General features: G+C 36.7%; 1 protein-coding gene across 10 annotated transcripts in view; it reads left to right on the top strand.

Annotated features, from left to right (window-relative positions):
- UNC13C (unc-13 homolog C) overlaps nucleotides 1-21,641 on the top strand; it is a 158,911-nt gene that overhangs the window by 103,750 nt on the left and 33,520 nt on the right. For all 10 annotated transcript variants that reach the window (XM_038147216.1, XM_038147211.1, XM_038147212.1 and 7 more), the window contains 6 exons: nucleotides 39-172; nucleotides 6,192-6,277; nucleotides 18,759-18,885; nucleotides 19,725-19,821; nucleotides 20,256-20,399; nucleotides 21,393-21,470. In XM_038147216.1, the coding sequence (XP_038003144.1) occupies nucleotides 39-172; nucleotides 6,192-6,277; nucleotides 18,759-18,885; nucleotides 19,725-19,821; nucleotides 20,256-20,399; nucleotides 21,393-21,470 (666 nt within the window). The remainder of the gene's footprint in view (nucleotides 1-38; nucleotides 173-6,191; nucleotides 6,278-18,758; nucleotides 18,886-19,724; nucleotides 19,822-20,255; nucleotides 20,400-21,392; nucleotides 21,471-21,641) is intronic.

Raw genomic sequence — 21,641 nt, 5'->3', positions numbered from 1 at the left:
TTTCTCTAATAAAGGTATATTCAATCTTGTTTTAACAGAGTAAGAAACAAGAAGTTCCTAAAGAGGAACAGGGACCAACAACAAAGAATTTGGATTTCTGGGCACAGCTGATTACTCTGATGGTCACCATTATAGATGAAGATAAAACAGCATATACACCAATCTTGAACCAGTAAGTAATTACTTTCCCCAAAAAAATTAAGAATCATGGATTTATTAAAATAAGGATAAGAAATACACCTGAATCAGAAGTTGTATTTGAAATAGAATCTAGGTAGAGATTTTTATACAGAGTATTGCATTGACATAGTTTGATAAAAACTTAGTGCTCTGATAACGGAAAGAAAATCCTTTGGTTTAGAAGCATTAAGAACAGGTGACATATGAGTCATCTCAAAACTTTAAGTAGCAAATATTCTACATGAGAGATAAATGGATAGAAGGGAAATTTCCGTGACATATCAGTGAAGGGAATTTTCAGTGTGATGGTATTGATGGTATGGGAGTATCGTGGCACACATGGTGTTCAAATTATGCTGAAGCTCTTTTAGATATGATTTTTAGGCTTGTAATAGTAAAAAAAGAAAAAAATGAACTTCAAAAAAGACCCTATCTGAATTTATAATTGACTGGCCAGACTGACTTGAAAATGTATGAGGTGGAAAGCAGTATCCCAGACATGGGATTTGACTTCTCAGAATTGAAGATGTAGCAGATGAGGGAAGTACAATCAATAACCAAGACAAGTCAAATAACTTAAGGTTGATACATGAGTAGAAAGGAGAGAAACAATTGATAAACACATGAAAAGAAGGCAGTGCTGGGGTTTGAACATGAAATATATGGAAAGAGTGCAAAGGAACATGTTTCACATATTACAGCTGAGAAACGGGCCTCGCAGCACTTGAAATGTGACGTGATGAAGCCCTGGGGAAATTTTTTAGCTCTTTGGAGCCATTTTACAGAGAGGTTGCAGAAAATCTCGGCATAGTCTGGCTGTGATGACTTCTGCAAAAGTTAACATTGAAACCTACATCTGTATTATGACTAAACAATTAATAGAGATTTCTGCAATTGCATTTAATTGAATGCTCTGAAGGGGAGCAGGAAAAATCTGGTTTTTCAGCCAAAATAGGGTAGGTACTAGAAGGTGCTCTGTACCTTAAGATGTGCTTGTCTGTTGATAAAAGGTACCATTCTATTTATGGCCACCCAGTAAAAGTGACAAAGAAACCTCCTGGTGATAACCAGAAGCTGAAAGATATTTCATTGACTTCTGACTCCTTCCTTTACTTGAAATTAATAAAGTTATCATTTCATTCCTGGATAATAAGCATTTCTTTGTTCAATTATCTGTTGCATTGACCTTATTAAGGAGTAAGTTCTTACCCTATAGAGGAAAGAAAACACTTTTCCTGTTTACTCCATTTTTATGTCATAGTGCCAAGTTGCTCCATTAATAAGAGCTCAACCTTTTGTCTGACAGACTGTACAAATAATACAGTAATTGTAAAATATATCATTGAGACAAATACATATATGTGATTCATTTCAGTCTCTTCATTGAAATTAAACAAGCGTAATTGCGGGTTAATTATCCTAAAAATTGTTCTAGCTCTATTTTTATACAAATGTGAGGGAGAAAGTAAAGGCATAAAGAACAGAGTTCCTCTAAGGGGATTAGTAGGTTCCCTAAAGTACAGATGAATGATTGTGTAAGATGTGAAAAGAGAATCAGGAGTGGACGGAATTGGGACAGATTAAGGGAGAGAGCTTGTGTCTCTGACTTCTCTCTGGTTTTTGCTGTTGTTTTGTAAGTGAAAGAGTGAACATAGGGAATAACATGTCTTTTAGAAGTAGAGACATCAGAAGTAAAAGATGAAGAGGCTCTAGATGGAAAAAAATTGAAAAACTGTTCAGAGTTGCTTTGGATACATTTTTTTAAAAGAAAAGCTTCTCCTAACACAAAAGCAGCATGTAAGAACTGTTGAGAAAAAGTAAGACAGTCTCTTCCCCTCTGCTTACCCCAGAAAAGGAAATGGGTTAAAATAGATGAATGGGAAATATAACTTGAATACACAGGAATACTGCAAAAATATGACTCCTTTTTAGAAATATATGGCCATGCAGTGTCTCAGTGGAGTATTCAGGCCTGCATCCATTTGAATCCTATTTTAGAAATGAGGTAACTGAAGATCCCCAGGAGAGCATTCTGATAAAATTTTCACAATTGTATAATATTGCTCAGAATTCTACTTCTCAGCCAGTTTTGGAAACCCTATTTTTATATCTACCTTGGAGGCAAAAATTACACTGTGAGAGAGTAGTTTGAACTGTATCAGGTTATCAATCCAGATGAAACATGAATGATGGCCTCAGCAAGCACTGCAGCCACTGACAGACCATACCAGACCACCCAGTGGGAGTGTGGGGGCAACCTACAGTTCTTACATGACATGAGAAACTTGACAAGTTTGAAGGAAAAACATGGTCTGGTATTTATTTAAGTTATAAAATCCTCATTCTAGTAGTTAGAAACCTGATTCACAGGCATATCTGGGGCTTCCTGGCACTTCTAAATATCCTGTGAGACAGGAGAAATTTCTATCAAAATAAATTATTTATTCTAATAAAAGGAACAGCAAATCAAGGACAAAATCTTCAAGTCAAATATGCTTCTGTGATTTGAAAGCAAGATCTAAACTTCAGGCCTCTGCCTATTTTTTTTTTCTTTTTTGCACATATACTCAGAACAGTCAAGTTGTCACTGTAGTATAAGTTTAAGAAACAAGACAGCTCTAATGGGACTTTTAAATTTGTTTTTTACTGATCCTCTGATCTTTGCAATGTTAGGATTTGTTTTCTCTGTGATCACATAGTGTTCCACTCAGTATGGAAAGGACTAACACATGCTTCAGGAGCTAGGATGTTTAATACCTCTGAGAAGTTGGGGATAGTAACTTATATTGTAGAAACAGCATAATTGTAACCTACATGTCAGTGAGTTATGAAACATAGGCCAGTGGAAAAAAATTATGGAAGGAAGTAAAAAAATCAGAATATACTCTATCATGAATTGGGCTGCAGCAGGCCAACTTTCATGATAGAAAGAGCATCTGATGTGTTTTGTGTCTTGATGCAGTGATATTCCTCATTACCAATTATATTTTATTCTGTGGAAGCATATGAATATCACTTCTTTCATAGAAGTTGTGAACATTATCCTCTGAACGAAGCTGTTCTCATTCTTTCACCATACCCACTGTAGCTTCTCGTGTAACAATGTAACACCGACAGACCAGATTAGTTATATAGACTTTATACAGCATCTGTCTTGCCCATTTTTTCTTCAGGGAAAGGACTGTTAAAAATAAAGCTTTGGATAGATGGAGGATAGTGCACAAAATGTAAGAATAAATGAGCTCTTTGCATACTGTTTAAATAGAATACATCTTTTCCAAAATCAAATAGAACTTTTGTCTTAAGGGTTAGTGAAGCAGGGCCCATGGACAGCCCTCCACAGATGGTGTGATCTGTCTTCTTGCTGCATGCACAGCACAAAACTGAATGTATTCACCCCTTAGGACTGGTGAGATTTAGCACCTGCATGAGACTGCAGCCACCAAGCATGGAATATGAGCTATTCTGGGAAAGTGCATCTGAGGTTCAGAGACTTTGATATTCTCAAGATGTAGCAGACTGGAGACTGCCATAATTTGGAAGCACAAATTATGAAAAAGCATTTTTAATTGTCATGATAGAATGTTCTGACTTTAGGGTTGAACTAGAGACATGCAGTACTGTCTGGGATCAATGCTTTGGGGGTTATATATGTTTCGCTTATACATTGATTCTTTTCATTTTTTAAGCTGAGTTCAATTTCATTCCATTGATCTGTAGGTTTATATATTGCCCTTCATTAGAACTAGCCAATGAGAACTGTTTTCACTAAATTTTTGCTTAATTAAAATCAATATAGGGAAGATATAAGTGGCTGTTTTGTATATGCAATTTAGTATTTTTGGAAATACAGAGCTATGGTAGTGTATAGGCAACATAACTCTTCTGGATAAACTGAGATTTTAAATAGTTTCAAGACTGATGTAGAAACTAGGAAAATTATGGCCTATGGGGCAGAAATAACTGTAGCAAGAGCCCGCTGAATGACTGACAGAGAACTCTGCTGGTTGTCCTTTTGCTTCACTGAGAAATGTGAAAATACATGGCTTTTACAAAGATTAGAAAATGTAATGTGTAGAGACTTGCATGAGAAATTTCTCTGATATTTTGCTCCTTATAGATCAAAATTTGAAGTAGTTTGAAAAATTTTTCTTACCTAAAAATAAGGTGGTAAAATACAAATAATACAAAATACCGTACTTATATAGATGCTTTCGTATTTGACCTTTGATTATCCTTTCCCTTTGATAAGACAGCTGCTTCTGTTACCATTTGTCTCTGGTAGTTCCCTCATGCCTGTGACTGGCAGCTGTGCAATGCCCACCCGTCTGTTAGAAGTATAAAAACTGTCACCAATTTTAGACTTCACCTAACTGAAGCCAGGTGGGATGTGTTGAACTAATCTAATCAACATTGGTAATTGCAGTTTGTGTGTGTATGTGCTTTCACAAGTTAAAATGCATGGACAAATCTATTTATCACTTATCAAACAAGTGCACTTTTATCAGACCCAGCCATGCCTTATGGCCAGCCTTGCAATGTGCTCAAAAGACAGTGTCAATATTAATTCAGCTGTTAAATACTTCCTCAGAGCAGTACTGTCAAAGTTCAAGTCTGGTGCTAAGAGAGAACTCAGAGTGGATTGCAGGTAAAGAAATTAAGACAGCTAAAATACATTTCAGCTTTTGAACAGAAATTAATTCTGTGTTAATAGAAATAATATGAAGTTCTTTAATTGAGCAGTCATTAGCATAAAGAGGGCTCAGTGAACTGAACACTGAACTAGCAACTGCTTCCTATTAAAGTGGCAGAGCTAATGAGCTGTTTAAGTACTTTTTCTTTGCAGATATGATCAGGGTCAAATAGGTCTCTAAAATGAATACATTACTTAGATCCTACTGCTACCACTTTAAAGTTGCACATAATTCTCATTCTTTCTATGTCAACAAGACCTTTAAAAATTCTTACATTTTTATAGAAATTATTATGGAATATTTTCTGAATTTGATTAGTGCTTTACTAAAAGGTCAAAATACTTTGGATCCAATTCTCTGCTAGTATATAGTGGAATAACCTCAACACAAAAGCCACACAGCTCTGTGTATTCCCTCATTAATATATTCCCTTCTTTTATATATTCCTGGTGAACTGTGGGTGTATTTGTGTGGCTCTCCCTGTACCCCTGTGCCATAAAAAACTGCTTTACCCCACTGGGAGAATCAGTTCTACTTTCTGCTTTTCATCTGCCTGACCTGCTTGGCTCTGATTCTGTGTCCTGAGAATGGCTCATGTCAGTTCCACACCTGCATTAAAGACAGACCTTTTTTTAAGACAAAAAAAATGACAAAAACACAGTGTTGATCACTAAAATGCCAGCTTCTGCTAGTTGCTAACAGTGAAAATGGTAACTCAAAGATTAAAGCCTTTCTTTTGCACTGAATAAGAAGCAGCTGGGATCTATGAAAAATTTGTGTAAAAGTATTTAACTGATAACAGCAGAAAGTATCTAAAAAGGACCTCTCAAAGATGATATGAAGAATGAGACCAAAACTAAAATTTTGAATCAAAATCTGCATTTCACTACTTGTTATATTCTTTATTATTTTATCCATACATCAAGGTGGAAGTCTTCAGTGAATTGGATTCTATCAGTATATAAACCAATATAGCTTCACAGACAGCTTCACTCTTTTCCAGTGTCAGAAGGGAATTAAGGAAAACCCGTGGCTGCCAAACATCTGAGCCAACTGTTTCATGTTCTTCATAAGCCATCTCATTTACCTAAAGCTAAGGAATCATCTGCAAGATAGATGAATGTTTCTTGATTTAAAATGTCATATGAGGGAAGTTTTTATTTGAAGGTAGGATGGTTTATATGATTGTTACAAAACATAAGATACAGTAAGTGCATACTAGGGGAATTATTTCGTGGAAATATTTGCCTTTTTGTTGTGCAGCTGTAAGCATTATTCCTAGCAGCAGGTGAACTGATGTAATGTGATTGATTGCAGGTTCCCTCAAGAGCTGAACATGGGAAAAATCAGTGCTGAAATCATGTGGACTCTCTTTGCCCAGGACATGAAATATGCTCTGGAAGGTAATTAGAACAAACTATTAATTACACTAGTGAGTTCAGCAAGACTGATTTCCACTGCAAGTGATACCTGGCATCATATTTCTGTGTGTGATTAGAGCTTTCTAGTGTACTTGTTTAAGATGCTTTGTAAGTTAGTGAAAAAGAAGGGCTATAAGGAATCAAATCATTTCACTGTGAATTTATGAAGTTATCTGTGAAAGAACAACATTAAAAAAATTGTGACTTGAAATGCTGGTTCTTGGATCTGATAAAAACCTTCAGTGTCCAAAGAGACCCACATGTGCTTGCTAGAGAACATTGTAGACACTCCGATTTTTCTCACTAGCTGAAAATTGCTAACTTGCCCATAAGGAACATTTGCGGAATGAAATTATGGAGGAAGCACACACTTATAATTAAATCTTTTTGTGTTCAAAAGGCAGGATGTATTCATTCTAGTTCCAGGAGAATCAAACGCAGTTTCATTTTATCTCTTAAGATATTGTGGTTAGCCATTGTTAAAATATATGGAGTTTTGCTACATAGCAGATTGTCTCCTACTAATGGCTTCAAACACACAATAAAATATGGTTATTGCAGCAAACCAAGTGAAAATACCTGCATGAAACTGGCATTGTCTTTAGTCAAGTCTGCTACTAACTACAGAGCAAATCTAAAAAAGGTGTAAAAAAACATATGAGGTTGAATTTAAAAAACAATGCAATTCAACAGGCTTAAAGGATTAAAATCCCCACACTTCTATATTATTCTCTCCAGAATGTCTAATGCAATAATATCCATGCAGTGGTGCTTTGATGGCATGGCAGATTTTCATGATGATAAAGAAAGTGAAAAGATGAGTGGCTAGAATGGCTATTGGTGGAAGAACTGTTTTGTTCATCTGCTGTTGTGTTACTTCATTTTGTTAGTTGTGTTCTTTGAACGTGGAACTTCCATCCTAAGCACAGCAGAGGAGAAGGGAAGGAAGGTAATTAAAATAGGTACAAAAACAACAGAAGACATGAGACATCTTAGATGTGGGTAGGAGAAGAGATGTTACACTGTTGTTTCAAAGTGCTGCTCTGTAGTCATGTCAGAGTGAATCAGAAGTGCAAGTTTGAGAAGGGATGTCAGTCAGATCATCCTTTAAGAGTGATCAGTGAAGGCGAAAGCTTCCAAGGCCTGAGAAATGTGAAGACCAAGTGAAAGCCGCTGGTTTTTATTTTAAAAAATAGAATTTTTCCTTAAAGCATAATCCGGATTCCATCAGGGAATCTCCTGTCTGGAGAGGCTGTGTGTCAGGAACAGCTATCAGAAAACTGCTGTTCAGTAACTCAGTGTTGTGATTCCCTTACAGATAGCACAGATTACTGAGGATTTCTAATAGTCACCAAGTGCCATGACTTCATGACCTTGGGGGTGTAGTTGTACTCTGCACATGGACATCCATCCATCTGAGCACCCAGAGCTTTAGCCATTGAACTATAAACATTCTGCACTGCAAAGAAATAATGCACAAAACACCACTCACACTATTTGTTCATTAGAGCACACTGATCACTCAAAAGGCAGCTTCAGATCAAATTGTGGCTTGTTTCTTGGTGGTTAAGAATAGAACAAGAAGCTCATAAGACTTAATTATACAATATATAAAGTGCGGATGTTAGGACTAAATCAGGACTTTAAAATAAATATTAATGTTAATATTAATCCTTATTCTGCAGAGAGAGGTAGAAGGCATTTGACTTTTTATGCTCCCAACCAGTCCCTGAATGTGGTCTCATTTCTGTGTTGCTGTGGATACTGACTTTCTGAGGAGACTAAATGCCACTGTTGTCATTAGGAATTCTAAACTGCTCCCAGAATCATTAGTGAAACTGTTCCTGCATATAAATAATAACAAAGGAACATGAAATTAGTATAAGTTACTATTTTGAAATTAGTATAAATTGTTATAAATATACAGCATTTCACCTACTATGATTTCATTCTTAAACAGGAACCTCAATAAATCTAGTAAAAAAATATAGATCAGTATACTGATCCTCTACCCAGCTTTGCTGGGATTTGAATTATTAATTCTTTCAATAGATATTCTGCAAACAGGGTTTAACTCAGTTGTTGATGGCGATAATATTTTTTTCTTTAGATTCTGTAAGATTAGAAGCAAGCTCTTAAATATGTTCACAGTTGGTCCTCATGGTTTTAATGGAGTTCATTAAAATGCATTGCATTCTGCTATGCCACTCTCGCCTTCCAATTTATTAACATAGGCTACCATCTGTTCATACCTAGTGTCCAGGACTGTGATTGCAATCTTTCCCTACTCTAATTTAGTATTAATCTCCTGAAGCAGCATCTTTTGTGTTACAAAGTTGATTCCTTTCTGCATCCAATCAAGAAGCAATGAACTGGTCCAGCATTGTTTGCAAAAAGATTGCTCATGTGATAAAAAAGATTGGATTAGCTCATCCAAGATCCTGTTTCTGGTTTTACCCACTTCTTGTATTCACAAATATATCCAGCCACACCCATCAGCTTAAATTCAGGAAATTGCAAGACAGCAAACACTGGAGCATCCACTTTCCATTCTTTTTCCCTTTTTCCTGAGCACAGTTCAGAATGGCTGTTCGGGCTCTCTCCTCTCCCTGTACAGCTGAATCCCTCCTGGATCTGCTCAGGGGCTGTGTGCACTGCAGGTCTGCTGCTCTCCAGCAGTGCCCTCTGCCCACCTCCTCTTGTAGAACAACCCAGCAGCCCTGTGAGGGGCACCGGCCAGCACCACACACCCTCTGCCTTTTCTTCTCCCTTATTCCGTGGAGGACACTCCAGCAAGGAAGCTGCTGCTGTGGCATGGAGAAGTCAGAGGGGAGAGCAGCTGCCATGGCAGTGGCCTTTGGCTAGGGAGGAGCAAAGCCATGTCTCTGAGAGTACCAAGGCACTAAATTGGCACTGGGGGAACAGCTTGGGTTTTTGGTGAGGGAGGAAAGGACATCCCAAAGCACAGTTCAGGTCTGCACAGCTGCCAAGATTAGGGCTATGCTGTGCCAAGCTGACATGCCTTGGAAACAAAACTGTACTGAAATCTGGTATTGAACTCATAATTTCATTCTAGATTTTCTTCCAATTGAAGTTAATTAAAATGTTTAGCCTTTGGATAGTGTTAAAAGTTTTATGCAAACTTTAACACATTGAGTTCACACCAGTTATATTTCTTTTTTCTCTTCTAATGGATTGTTTTCATGTATAGATTTTGCATGAAGAAGGTATCACGTGTTTCTCTATGAGAATTGTCTTCATTAGATTTGGTCCTTTTGGGATGTTTTTCTTCTTTGCAGGTTGTCCATGAAGCATCAGTGGTTTGTGTGATACATTATAGATTGTTGTTTGGCATATAGTTTACACAAATATCTGATCTTATAGAATGGTAATATTTTTGTACTCTCTGATCCCCCAATTATTCCATATTTATACTCCAAATAAATGAGAACAGAGAGTTTCACCAACAATGCATATGATTTTTTACTGATTTCATATAGTAGGAAATCTTTTCCTTTACAAGTATGAAGATGCAAAGGTTAAAAGATGATGAGAGAGTAATAAGCTGAAATTAGACATGCAATTGCAAAGTATCTTTTTTAATTCTTTGTCCTCAGAAATTGCTTTTTTCAGCTCTTTAAGATCTCTCACTTTTGAATAGGTCAGATCAAATGTCTGAAACTATCCAGTCTTTTAGAAAGAGAACATCCTAATTGCTGTTATTATGATAATCTGATTCTGGTAGTGGCCAGAAGTCAAGACCAGAATTAGGCGAGAAATTAGTTGGCTGCTGTGTAAATAACAGCAACAGACAGTCTCCATCCTGCAGACCTAAGATTCCAAAAGCCTTATAAAAATAGGAAAAGGAGAGAGTCATTCCAGCATTTTATGCATTTAATGCTTTTCAAGTTTGCTGTTGTCTTCAGTGCTTAAGAAGATACTATTTTTCTGTTTCTCTGACACATACTTCTTCCATGACAGAAACTGATGATTTGAAAGAGACGAGGCAGGTCTGGGAGTTGATGCTGAGCACAGAGACAGCATAGAAAAAATCTAAAAAGGCTAATGCTGCCCAGAGAAAGGTCACGCCATTTGGTGGCAGATTTCAAGTCTATTTTCACTCCAAATTTACAATTTACAACGTTCCCCCTAAGATGGAATATAGTCTTGGTTTAGAAGGAGGCTACAGAGGTGAGGGAAGGTGAGACTAAGGTTTTGTAAAGGACAAGAAGGCAGCATCCACAAGAATGCAGGATGTCATCACTATCAAAATATAAAACCTTTTTATTTGAGTCAGTCTCATTTCTGCATTGGCACATTTCAACAAATGTATTCCACGCTTATCTTTTCAGACACCTGAGGAATTAAGAGTCCTCTATGGCCACTCAGAGAGTCTGTGGAGGCAAAGTCAAGGAGATTACAGCTGGAGTTAAACCTTCCTTTGGCAGATAAGATAGCATGTTGCTGTGATTAGAGGAAGAGGGGAGTTAGAAACTTACTTTATTCACCATAACAGACAAGGATGTTGGTAACAGCAGGTACATTCTGTACATCCTGAGGGGCTGAGCTTCCTAAGCATGAGAATCCACCTGTCGAGGGCAAAGCAGAGCTCTCCAGGCTTGCCCAAAAAGCACCATAGCCAAGCCAAATTTTATTGACGTTTATTAGACCCAGTAATTAAGACAGATGAAATGGACAAAACTGCTCCCAGGGGCTGAGTTAATACTTCTTCATATTGTGCTGTAGCAATGTATCATATTGCTGGAACTACCTCAGAGACCTCTAATATGGCACAGCCTTGCAATTGGGACTGTTATATCTATAATTTCCTTGTTCTCTAACACATTTCCTTGGATTTTACACATTGAACCATCATCACAACAATGAGTAGTACCACAGTACGAGTCTACAGCAATCTTAGTAAGTCCAAGTTTCTCTGTGTCTGACTGTAGGTGTAGTCATTGTGCCAGATTTACTAGAAAAAATGTAGTGCATCAGTGAATGCCTTTCAGTCTTAAACTTGTCACTCAATAATAGCAGTATATATTGTTTTTTGTATTTAATAATGATAGCTGTGTCCCTATTTATTCTTTTTCTGACCAATGACTATTACTCTTGTTCTTAAACACTATTATTAGCTCTTCCTCAGGTAATCACTTACTGAAAAGAAATTGTGTATAAACTTTTCTTGAACATTGCCTTATTGTGACAAAGGCATTTTTTTGTCAGCTTATTCTGGTACCACCATGCTGGATAGGTTATGATTGAGTAATAATTACAGGTTATTTATAGCTCACGTGGCCCTGCCCTTTGCACAAATGAATGAGTTGAAGGGAGAAATGCTCTCGTCAGCTGAATGGGCTGTATATGACCTGTAGCAGCAGGAGCAGGCAAGACCTCCTCCAGAGTTTGTAGATATCTTAACCCAGAAGAATATTCTGCTGCTTCTTTCTTCTTGTCCTTGATTACAGTTCTTTATCACTAAGATGATACCACTTTGTTCCATCTCATGTTTTTACAAAAGCTAGACTTATATCTTTTGTCTGAACTAATTTTATGGCTGGGGAAGAAAAACAAAAACCCCAAACAAAAAAAACCTCTAAGTAAAAATATTACTTTGTCCCCTCAGACAGTCCCTTAAAGGACCAGCATTGTTTAGTGCAGCTCTGCATCTGCTGGTAGGGGAAAGCTTTCATCCTTTTGTTTTCCCAAGGGGTTTCTTCCCCTTATCTCTGTCAGAGTGGAGCTGCATAATTCTCACACAGCAGCAGGGAAATGTAGGTGCTACACCACTTCCTGCATTCTGTGAGCTAATCACACAATGAATCCCCTTGTGTTTTGTACTTCCTTCATTGAGAAGCAGTAACTAGTAACAGGTTTCTGGAAAATAAACACCTTTCTTTATGAACTAGAATACAATATTTGAATTTTAAAAAATTAAAAATAATAAGCAACCTCTGATATATTTAATCTTGCCCATTGTTACTAAGACACTGCTTTAAACCTTTCCTCACACAGTAGCTGTTCTTCTCCTAGTCTCTGTTTTCTTAGATTGAAACCTCAGTCTTTTACTTTCAAGACTGTTCCACAGAGATTCGCTTGTGTCTTTTTCTCCTATAGAATCTGAGGTCAATGTCCTCTTATGGGCAAGTGCATTAGTTCTAAACCAAACATTTGATACTGTTTCACCCCCAGGAGAATAGGATAAATCTGTTAAAACTGCTTGTTTGCACATTATCTTTTAATAAGCCTTAAGTGCAATTTGCTGGGTAAGAATTAGAGAACACCTCTCTGGTTTGGCTTTTGCAGGCAGAACCAGATTGAACACAGGTAATTATTTAGTGCAGCCTCACATTTATCTTTCTGCCAGATTCTTCCTGGTTTGTACTTCATTTTACTAATTGCTTGTAAAATGCAAGCATGCCTGTTTGATAAGGTTTTATGCTCACTCTGCATACTAGCAATGAGGCGAAGAGCAGAGAATCAGATCTTCATGGAAAGACACATTTCTTTTAAAAATTAAGCAATAAGTAGATGGAAAAAAACTATCACAAAAATTACATTGAAAATGCAAAGCTGAGTATTCAATAGTTAAGTTCCAATGCTATTGTAAGTGTTCTTTGTTACCTTTATTCTGTTTTCCATCCCAGATTCAAGCATTATACTATTAAATCATAAAAACATGGAATGGTTTGGGTTCAAGGGAACCTTAAAGATCACCCAGTTCCAAGCCCCATGCCATGGGCGGGGATGCCACCCACTAGACCAGGTTACTCAGGGCCCAATCCAACCTGGCTTGAGCACTTCCAATGCTCAAGCATTGAGCTTGGGCATATATTGAGGATGGGGCGTATATTCTTTGTTTTGCAATTTTTATACATATTAGAGTTTTATGAAATCATAATCAATATAAATTGGATTCCTATATTAGCATTACTCTCCTTCTTTTATTACTTCATTACTTTTATTACTTTCATTACTTTCTTTTTTTTATTACTTTGCATAGATGTTGAAATACCAGTATGAAATATTTGAAATTTCAATCATATTCTTCAGAACCAGGGCTTTAATTATCATCCTAGATCTCATATCAGATAGGATGGACTATTTCTTCTGCTTCATTTGTAGCTCCCATTTCCTTATGCGTTTCATGGTCCATAAATATACAAAGCAAGAATTTCACCAGCAGTAAAAAAGCAGTTCAGATTATTTCACTCACTGGAAGTAAGTGCTTATTTCCTTTTGTATTCAATAGTAGCCATGTGTATCCAAAGACAGATTTTTTTTTTCTCCAAATGTTCATTCTTTGAATATTATCTATTTAGTATCATGGTATGTAAATTTCAGTCTGATATGATATTGAAGAGTGAAATTTATACTGATGTTGATCTTCATTTACTTGTATTCCTGACATTTTTCTTAGCAGCAAGCAAAACAGAGCAAGTTTATGCATAATCAAGCTGCACATCTTGCATTGCCCTTTTGGTGATAACCCATCCACTTTTCTGGAACTTTTGTGGAGTATTTGGCTTTGGAAGTAGTAATTAATTGATGAAACTAATAGGAGTAATATGGACTAAAAAGAAGCAGTAAAAAAATCAACTGATTAATGTTAATAAAATATCAAAGTTTATTTGCCTAAGTAATCTGAAACACTTAGGCAATATAACACAGTGGGTAAAAAATGGCAGATGCAACATTTAGGGTAGAAGACAGGGTAGTTTGCGGCAGGTTCATACATCCCTCATGATTGTACACGTAGCTTCTCTTATGTAGCGTTTGACATTGGTGTTTGATGCCCTTGAAGTTCCCATGAGACATTTACCTCTCCCAAGGAACCATGTACATCTCTGCCTTTTCTGACACCAAGCAGGTGCCCCTGAGCTCTGCTGCACCTGCTGTGAAATGTCAGGCAAAGCAGAGCACTGAGCACACGGCCTCCTGCTTGGAGAGCTTCTGGTTGAATGTAAAGGGCAATGTCACATCAGCTTTTGTAGTGCACGGCATTAAGGCAGGGATGGATTAGCAGCTTCCACTGCAAGCAAGAAGACAAAAAGGAGTAGTGAACATTCTTCCGCACCTTTCAGAATATGACAGTCTGTCTTCCTTCCCTGATCTCTGTCACAGAGTCACAGAATTGCTAGGGTTGGCCAGCACTTGTGGAGATAATGCAGTCTAACCCCTCTGTCAAGGCAGGGTCACCTGGAGCAGGTGACAACAGGAATGTGCCCAGGTGGGTTTGGAATGTCTCTAGAGAGGAAGGCTCCATGACCTACCTGGACAGCTGTTCCAGTGCTCTGCTACCCTCAATGGAAGGTTCTTCCTCATGCTGAGATCAAACCTCTTATGGTTTAGTTTATGGCCATTGCTCCTTGTCCTGTTGCTGGGCACCACCACAAAGAGCCTGGCATCCTCCTCTTGGCACCCTCCTTGAGAGATTTATATGCATTAATGAGATCCGCCCTGAGTCTTTCCTTCTCCAGACAAAATGAGCCTAGCTCCTCTCCTAAATCTCTCCTCATAAGAGAGATGTTCCAGACCCCTCATCATCTTTGTGGCCTCCACTGGACCCTCTCCAGTAGCTCCTCTGTCCAGAAAGGAAACATGACTCCATAGTAAGGAAATCTTTGAAGATCTACAGTGCCTTTCTTAATTTATGCATCTTGCCTTAATAAGTGTTCTTGGTCTCTTTTTTCTTCAGTGTCCCGTTTGCACAGCTTCATCACCCCTCAGATATGTTCCAGGTGCAGTCCATTATGTTTTTGAACTGTCCAAAGATATTTTGATGAAAATTTTCAAGTAAATGCAGAGAAAAGATTGACTGTGTAGAAGTCTGTTGTGAAAGATGCAATATATTCTTTTAAAGGAGCATTAGAGGGGGGTTTAGAGATAAATGTAGTTGAAAAAGGAGGTAATGACAGAAGTTTTTCAGGTTTTGGTTTATTATATTCATCTTGACACAGAGAGCCCTTTTAGAAAGGTCAGTAGTATTTCACATTATAAAAATTAATGTAAATTATACATAATTATCAATTAGTTGTGTTCTACTGTCTATTTCAGTTAATAACCAGTGACTTCCATTGCCTTTAGCAAAGTACAAGAGTCCTAGGATGAGATTCTAGTGGAATGTAATGTTTTCTTCTAAATCAGTGACAAACTTTTAGTTAATGTTTTTCTTCATTTGTAGCCTGTATGCTGTTACATTCATACAATCAGAGGCTTCAGGTTTTTTCAGCAGTATAGAGATTAAATCTGGAGCACTATAAGCATAAAAGAGGCTGTGGCATAGCAACTGCTGCTGTATTGTGGAGATTTCCACAGGGATTTAGAGGGGGGAATACATACCCCATCCATATCATTCCTTACTGGAGCTTTGCTTCCTCTAGCTGTACTCAGTTTTGTGTTCCCAATTACCCTTCCCAATTATATGACTGCAAGTTTAGAAATAGCACGTTTTCTGAAACAGAAGTTCTGGAAGAAATAGATAGCAGCTGGCAGTCTCTAGAAAGATTGGTAGGTAATTATTGCAAATAATATGGAATTATGTCACAATGGTTGAGAATAACAGCTGAGTTTTGATGGGGAAATTTGCAGCTAATCCAAACACAAATCCCATGTGCTTAGTCTCAACCACTTCTGTTTAATAAACTGTAGAGCAGTAGAATGTAATTAATTTGCTACAAATGGATATTCTTTATAGTAGTTATTAATCCCTGAAACATTATTTATAGAGCCTAAAAACTGTACAAGTTTGGTTTTCTTAGAAAAATCTATTTTATGTGTATGCAGTCAATTTGTGAAATTTTACAGAATAATTTCCTTGAAGTTCTTTTTCATAAAGATTTGAAATATACTTTAAAACCATATTATTAGAATCTTTCAAGCAGCTTAACTATATGTTTTTGCAAAAATATTGGCTTGGAAACTGCTGTAGAAAAAAAATTACTCTGAGTTTTTTACCCAAATAAGGAAAATCAGAGTTGAACAAAATATCAATTTGATTATCTGAATATTTAACATGTTTATCTTTTATGAAGGTTTTTAGATTACCATTTTTTCCTTTTTTAGCAAGTAATACATATCAAAAATTACATGGAAACTCAGAGTGATGTTATTACCTCAAGGTTAAAAAGAAAAAAAATATTCTGTGGAGAACAACCTTCTTTTCCAGTTTGTTAAATGATATTGTCCTTAGTGTCATGTAGATGTTTCTGCTTAGTGAGTCATCATTATGAATTTTATTTGTTGTTTTAAAAAAATCTTCTCAGCTTTCTTCGGCAATTGCTGGAAAAATGAACAAAACTCAACCATTATTCCAAAGTACTGTTGTTAGGTCAAGGCCTGTGAGGAAAAGTACCTTGGATTATAGTCCTTCCTATTATCTTTCTTTATAAATTTTTCTCTAAAAGAACTGCTGCCTGCAATTTTTAGGCAAAATGTGTTATAAATCTTAACCTTAAAAAAAAATTAGTGAATGGTATGTGTAAGTTGCACCCTCCTAGACAAGTTTGCCAATTAGTGGCAGTAGCTCATTTCTAAAATTGAAATAAGCATTTCTTTGGTTTGTGATACTATAGCAAACATTCTCAAGTTACATTGTATAAGCTAACAACCCATTTATTAAAAGCTTGAATAAAAAAAATAAGTGCTATTCATTTCAGAAATTCCATTCTTTTGGGATGCAATCTAGGGCAGATTTTTAACAATGACTTAAGCAGCAGATGTGCAGTGAACTTCACAGCAATAACATAATTTTTGTCAGTGAAAGGCTGGTCTACCTTGTAAGAATACCTTTTATAAAGCAAATGTTTTGTCATCTAGCTTTCTGTACTAGTTTGTGAAAGATCCTCAGAACCATGACAGAAGGCAACGTCTTTCTCTCTGTGGTCCTGTTTAATGCTAGTAACAATGATACTGTGCTGGGGAGAGTTTGTAGTACTCTCAAGTAGCATGAAGATGAATAAATGCAATATTTAGACAGAAACTGATTTAGTGATTTTTCTTGAGTGTGATGGAAAGGCAGTGAAGATGAAAATGCTACTGCAATGCTAAAAAGGCAATAAAAGCCCACAGGGGAGCTTCATAAGCCGATTTGCACAAAACTTAGTAACTCTCTGCATAATAAAATGCATCTGAAACACTTGTTGGATGGCATGGTGTGCTACTGGAGTGCTGATTTGGCATCATAATAAAACTAAACATTTCCTTCTAATGTAACTGGCTAGATCTGAAAACACAGAATGTGTCATTCACAGTGCATTTTCACTGACAGACAATCCAATGCTACATTCAAGTGTGTGACAGAGTATGGGATGCTCCTGCTGTTACAGAAAATTAGGTTCCCATCCAAATATATGAGATTTGTATAATGCTGTGTTGCAAAGCAAGCAGAAGTAAGGAGCAAAAAGGAGGTTTGAAACTGGTAAGTTCTAAATACCTAATATTTACACAAGAACATCATTCCTCCTCAGCACCTGTATTAGATCATTTTTTTAAGGGAGCTGGGAAAATAAATTACTCTTTTGCTTAGGGAAGAATGTGCAAGTGACATGACATCTCAAACAGATGAGATCTGTAGAGATTTTAGGAAGCTGTGAGCAGTAAACAAAGGTATGATTATTCTGCCCAAAACTTGTGGATCCCTGGTTTCATGCTGAGGGAGAAGGAAATGAAAGATTTGAGCAAGGATAAAGAGAGAAGGAATGGAGCTGTCCAGGTCTGCAGTGGCTGGGTAAAGAATGCAGAGCATAGTGTGCAAGCTAAAACAAGGATCAAAATCCTGGAAGAAAGATGGACATTTGTTCCAAACAAATTAAATCAGACTTCAAGAATGCAGAAAGTGGTTACAGGTGGCTGCATGATTTCTGCCACTCACCTCCTTCTGCATATTCAGTATGTGGAAAACACGAGGACACTGAAAAGGTGAAGTCCATTTGAAAAATTTCAAAAACACTTTATTAAACCATCTTTTCAACTTGTGCCATAAATCAGATGGCTGTAGAGCTGTGGAGTTTTCCCCTCTTTCTTTTTCTTAGCTCTGATAAATGCAGCTTTCACAGATTCCTGTAGGACTGGCATTTACAGCTGTTACTTCCTCTGGCTACTACACCGCTATAGTTGTCTTTTCTAGCTTGACACACAAAAACTTCCTAACCATTTTGTAACAGCCAAAGAAGGATCTAAAGAAGGAGAAGTCAGCAAATTTGTGGGTTTTTTCTCACTGCGGTGAAGAGAGGGGAGAAGCCTAACTTGTGGATTGGTCTTAGTTTGTTTTGTTTTTCCTAAGGGTACTCAGATCCTGAAAATTGAAATTGTGGATATTACTACATCGAGAAAAATCAAACCAATTATGCCTTAAAATGCAAGTCCTGTATTATTATGTCACCAGTGCACTGAGGCACAAAAATGTTATTTACTGTTAGAATGCTATTAAGTGCTTTTATTTCCACTCCTTCTATTACAGAACATGAAAAGCAGCGATTATGCAAAAGCACAGATTATATGAATTTGCACTTCAAAGTGAAATGGTTTTATAATGAATATGTGCGAGAGCTCTCTGCTTTCAAGGATGCAGTGCCTGAATACTCTCTGTAAGTGGTGTTTTGGGGAGGCTTCCATGAGTCTGGGCTTCATGCAAGGTTTATTTTGGTCAAATATTTATGCTCAGATTTGTGCAATATCTTAAGGTGTGTAGCACCAACTACTTTTTGCACTTTCTTCTCTTTACTTCTTCATTCTATCAAGTGAAATAGTCCAGATGTTAAATGTGCAAATAGTTATTTCATAGCAGCACTATTAGTTGTAGGTCCCTGCATTTGTTTAATACCGAAATTTGGATAAAGCTGTAATGCTAATAGGATATACTAGAGAAATAATTCCTACTGGTTCAGGTTATACTCAGCTACTGGTTTTGTTTTCACCTGTCTCCCTGCAATAAATATATTCAGCCCTGTCCATGTACATGAGCTGTCCCTAATCTTCTGCAAGTCTGCTGGTTTGCTGAGATGGTTTGAGGCCTATTACTTTAATTTTTTTAAGTAAATGAAAGAAAACTAAAACAGCTGATTTTTACTAAAACAAAGTTATATACAAGTTATTTTATATACAAATAAAAAATAAATGTTACCAAAGAGCCAATATTGATAGAAAGTGCATACTTGCCATGCTTCACTGGTAGAGAATTGGCTACTGTTAATTTTATATCATCAGGGTACACCAGTGAGACTATTGTGAAACTGAAGCCTGGAAAGCCTTTTGGTAGCTGCAGCATTTTGGTGACAAAAACTTTTCCAGGGTTGTTGAAATGTTTCGCAATTACAACATATCTGAAAACACAATGTGCCAAACTATTGGTATTATAGCATTTCTCCTTTTGGGATCTTTATCAAGTCTACCTACTTTACTTTACAAAATTGCTTTTAATTTTCAGGTGGTTTGAACCATTTGTCATACAGTGGCTGGATGAAAATGAGGATGTCTCAATGGAGTTTCTTCATGGAGCACTAGAAAGAGACAAAAAAGATGGGGTGAGCCTTTACTTTTTAAAGAGACTAAATAAAGTATCGATACATATATTATCACAAAACCAGAAGTACATTTGGTCCCACAACATCCTTCTTAGACTTCAAGAGATAAGAGGTTTTGGAAGATACCTTATAGAGAAATTCCTGTTCTGATTCCCTCTAATTTCCTCTGCCTAAATCCCCACAGAATTCATTCTGTGGTACCATATCATTAACCTATGATGTGATAATGATGTCATGAAGGAAAATTTTGGTTTTATTTTTAAAAGAATCAAAAGTATCAGAAAAGTGAAAAACACATTCCTTAGTATTACCAGGGAGACTTCTTTTTTTCCTTTATTACTTTTTATGACTGTAGGATGAATTTCAAGTATAAGAATCAATGAATGAAGTTTTGATCTCTGAACAAATATTAACATTTGAATGTTCCTCTCTAGTTTCAGCAAACATCAGATCATGCCCTCTTCTCTTGTTCCGTGGTTGATGTCTTCACACAGCTCAATCAAAGCTTTGAGATTATTCGGAAATTGGAGTGTCCTAATCCAGAAGCACTATCTCATTTAATGAGAAGATTTGCAAAGGTAAATTAAAGTCAATGCATCTCAACTAAGCCTCAGAGAGAATGACACTGTGTTGCCATGTACTTAAAAGCTAAGTGATTCCAGTGCTTTTTAGAATCAGTGTTTTCTACCTGATTGGGATCCTAAGAAAGACATGCTGTCTGTGGCTTAAGGCTGGGTTTTGCCTACTTTGTCAAAATGGTTTACCAGTTTGAGATGTTCTATCCTCTCTGAGATTTCACATTTATGCATTTTATACACATTTGTATGCATCAGTTGGTATCTTGCTAAGAACCAATTGCAGTTCCATTAATGGAGCCATTCAGTGAAATGCAATTAGCTAATTAGGCCGTGCAAGTAAAGGAAAAATTCAAGGTATGGCAATAAATTAATTTTTGTTAAAAGTCTTGAGGTGGTAGTTATTCACCTGCTGCTTGATAAACTCAACCCTGCCAGCTTTCTATTTGGATAGTTACATTCCCTCACAAGCTCTGAATTTCCATTACAGTCCTGCTGGCTTTAGAAAAGTTCACATTTACATTTAATTCTGTTCTTTCATTGCAACAATTCTCCATTTGCAGAGTTCTTATTTACATGATTATTGTAAGGTAACTCATATTACCAGGCTCTGAAAAGTGCTCCTTTTGTCTTATAATTCCATTATATTTCTAGTCTACGTATTGTCACCCTGGAGGATTTTTTCAGCTTGCTACTGTTCCATTAATTATGTAGTACATTGCAAGGAGTAGAGCTCTCAGTGTTTCTCAAAAACAGCTCTGCTAAAATTAAACTATCTCTGCTATTCAAGATTGCTTTACAATTAGAACTACCCACCATCTGCTGTGCAGGAATTTGAAAATGTGCTCACTGGATTGTTTATATTATATTTTAAAAATATAATACACTATGTGTGCAAGCACCTGTAAAACCTATCATTTGTACAAACATTTTCTTCTATTTTTTTTGGTTTACATTATGAAATTCGCCATTTAAAAGATTCTTCTTCTCTTCTAGACTATCAACAAAGTACTTGTTCAGTATGCTGCAATTATTTCAAGTTACTTCAGCTCCTATTGTGATAAAGAAAATGTGGTGAGTAAGAAGCTGTGGCTTTTTTCTGCCTCAGAAATTACCTGTACGTGACTTACTGTACTTTTTGAAAATGTAATCACTTCTCTATATTAAAAAAAAAAACATGAATGGAGGGAGGACAGCATGTTTTCCTAGCTGCTTACAGTGATGTGTAAAAGCTGCCATAAGTTA

This window comes from Motacilla alba, chromosome 10, assembly GCF_015832195.1.
Source record: "Motacilla alba alba isolate MOTALB_02 chromosome 10, Motacilla_alba_V1.0_pri, whole genome shotgun sequence".
Lineage (NCBI taxonomy): Eukaryota > Metazoa > Chordata > Aves > Passeriformes > Motacillidae > Motacilla > Motacilla alba.
Note: the sequence above shows the minus strand (reverse complement) of the source record. Positions and strands in the feature narration are given on the sequence as shown.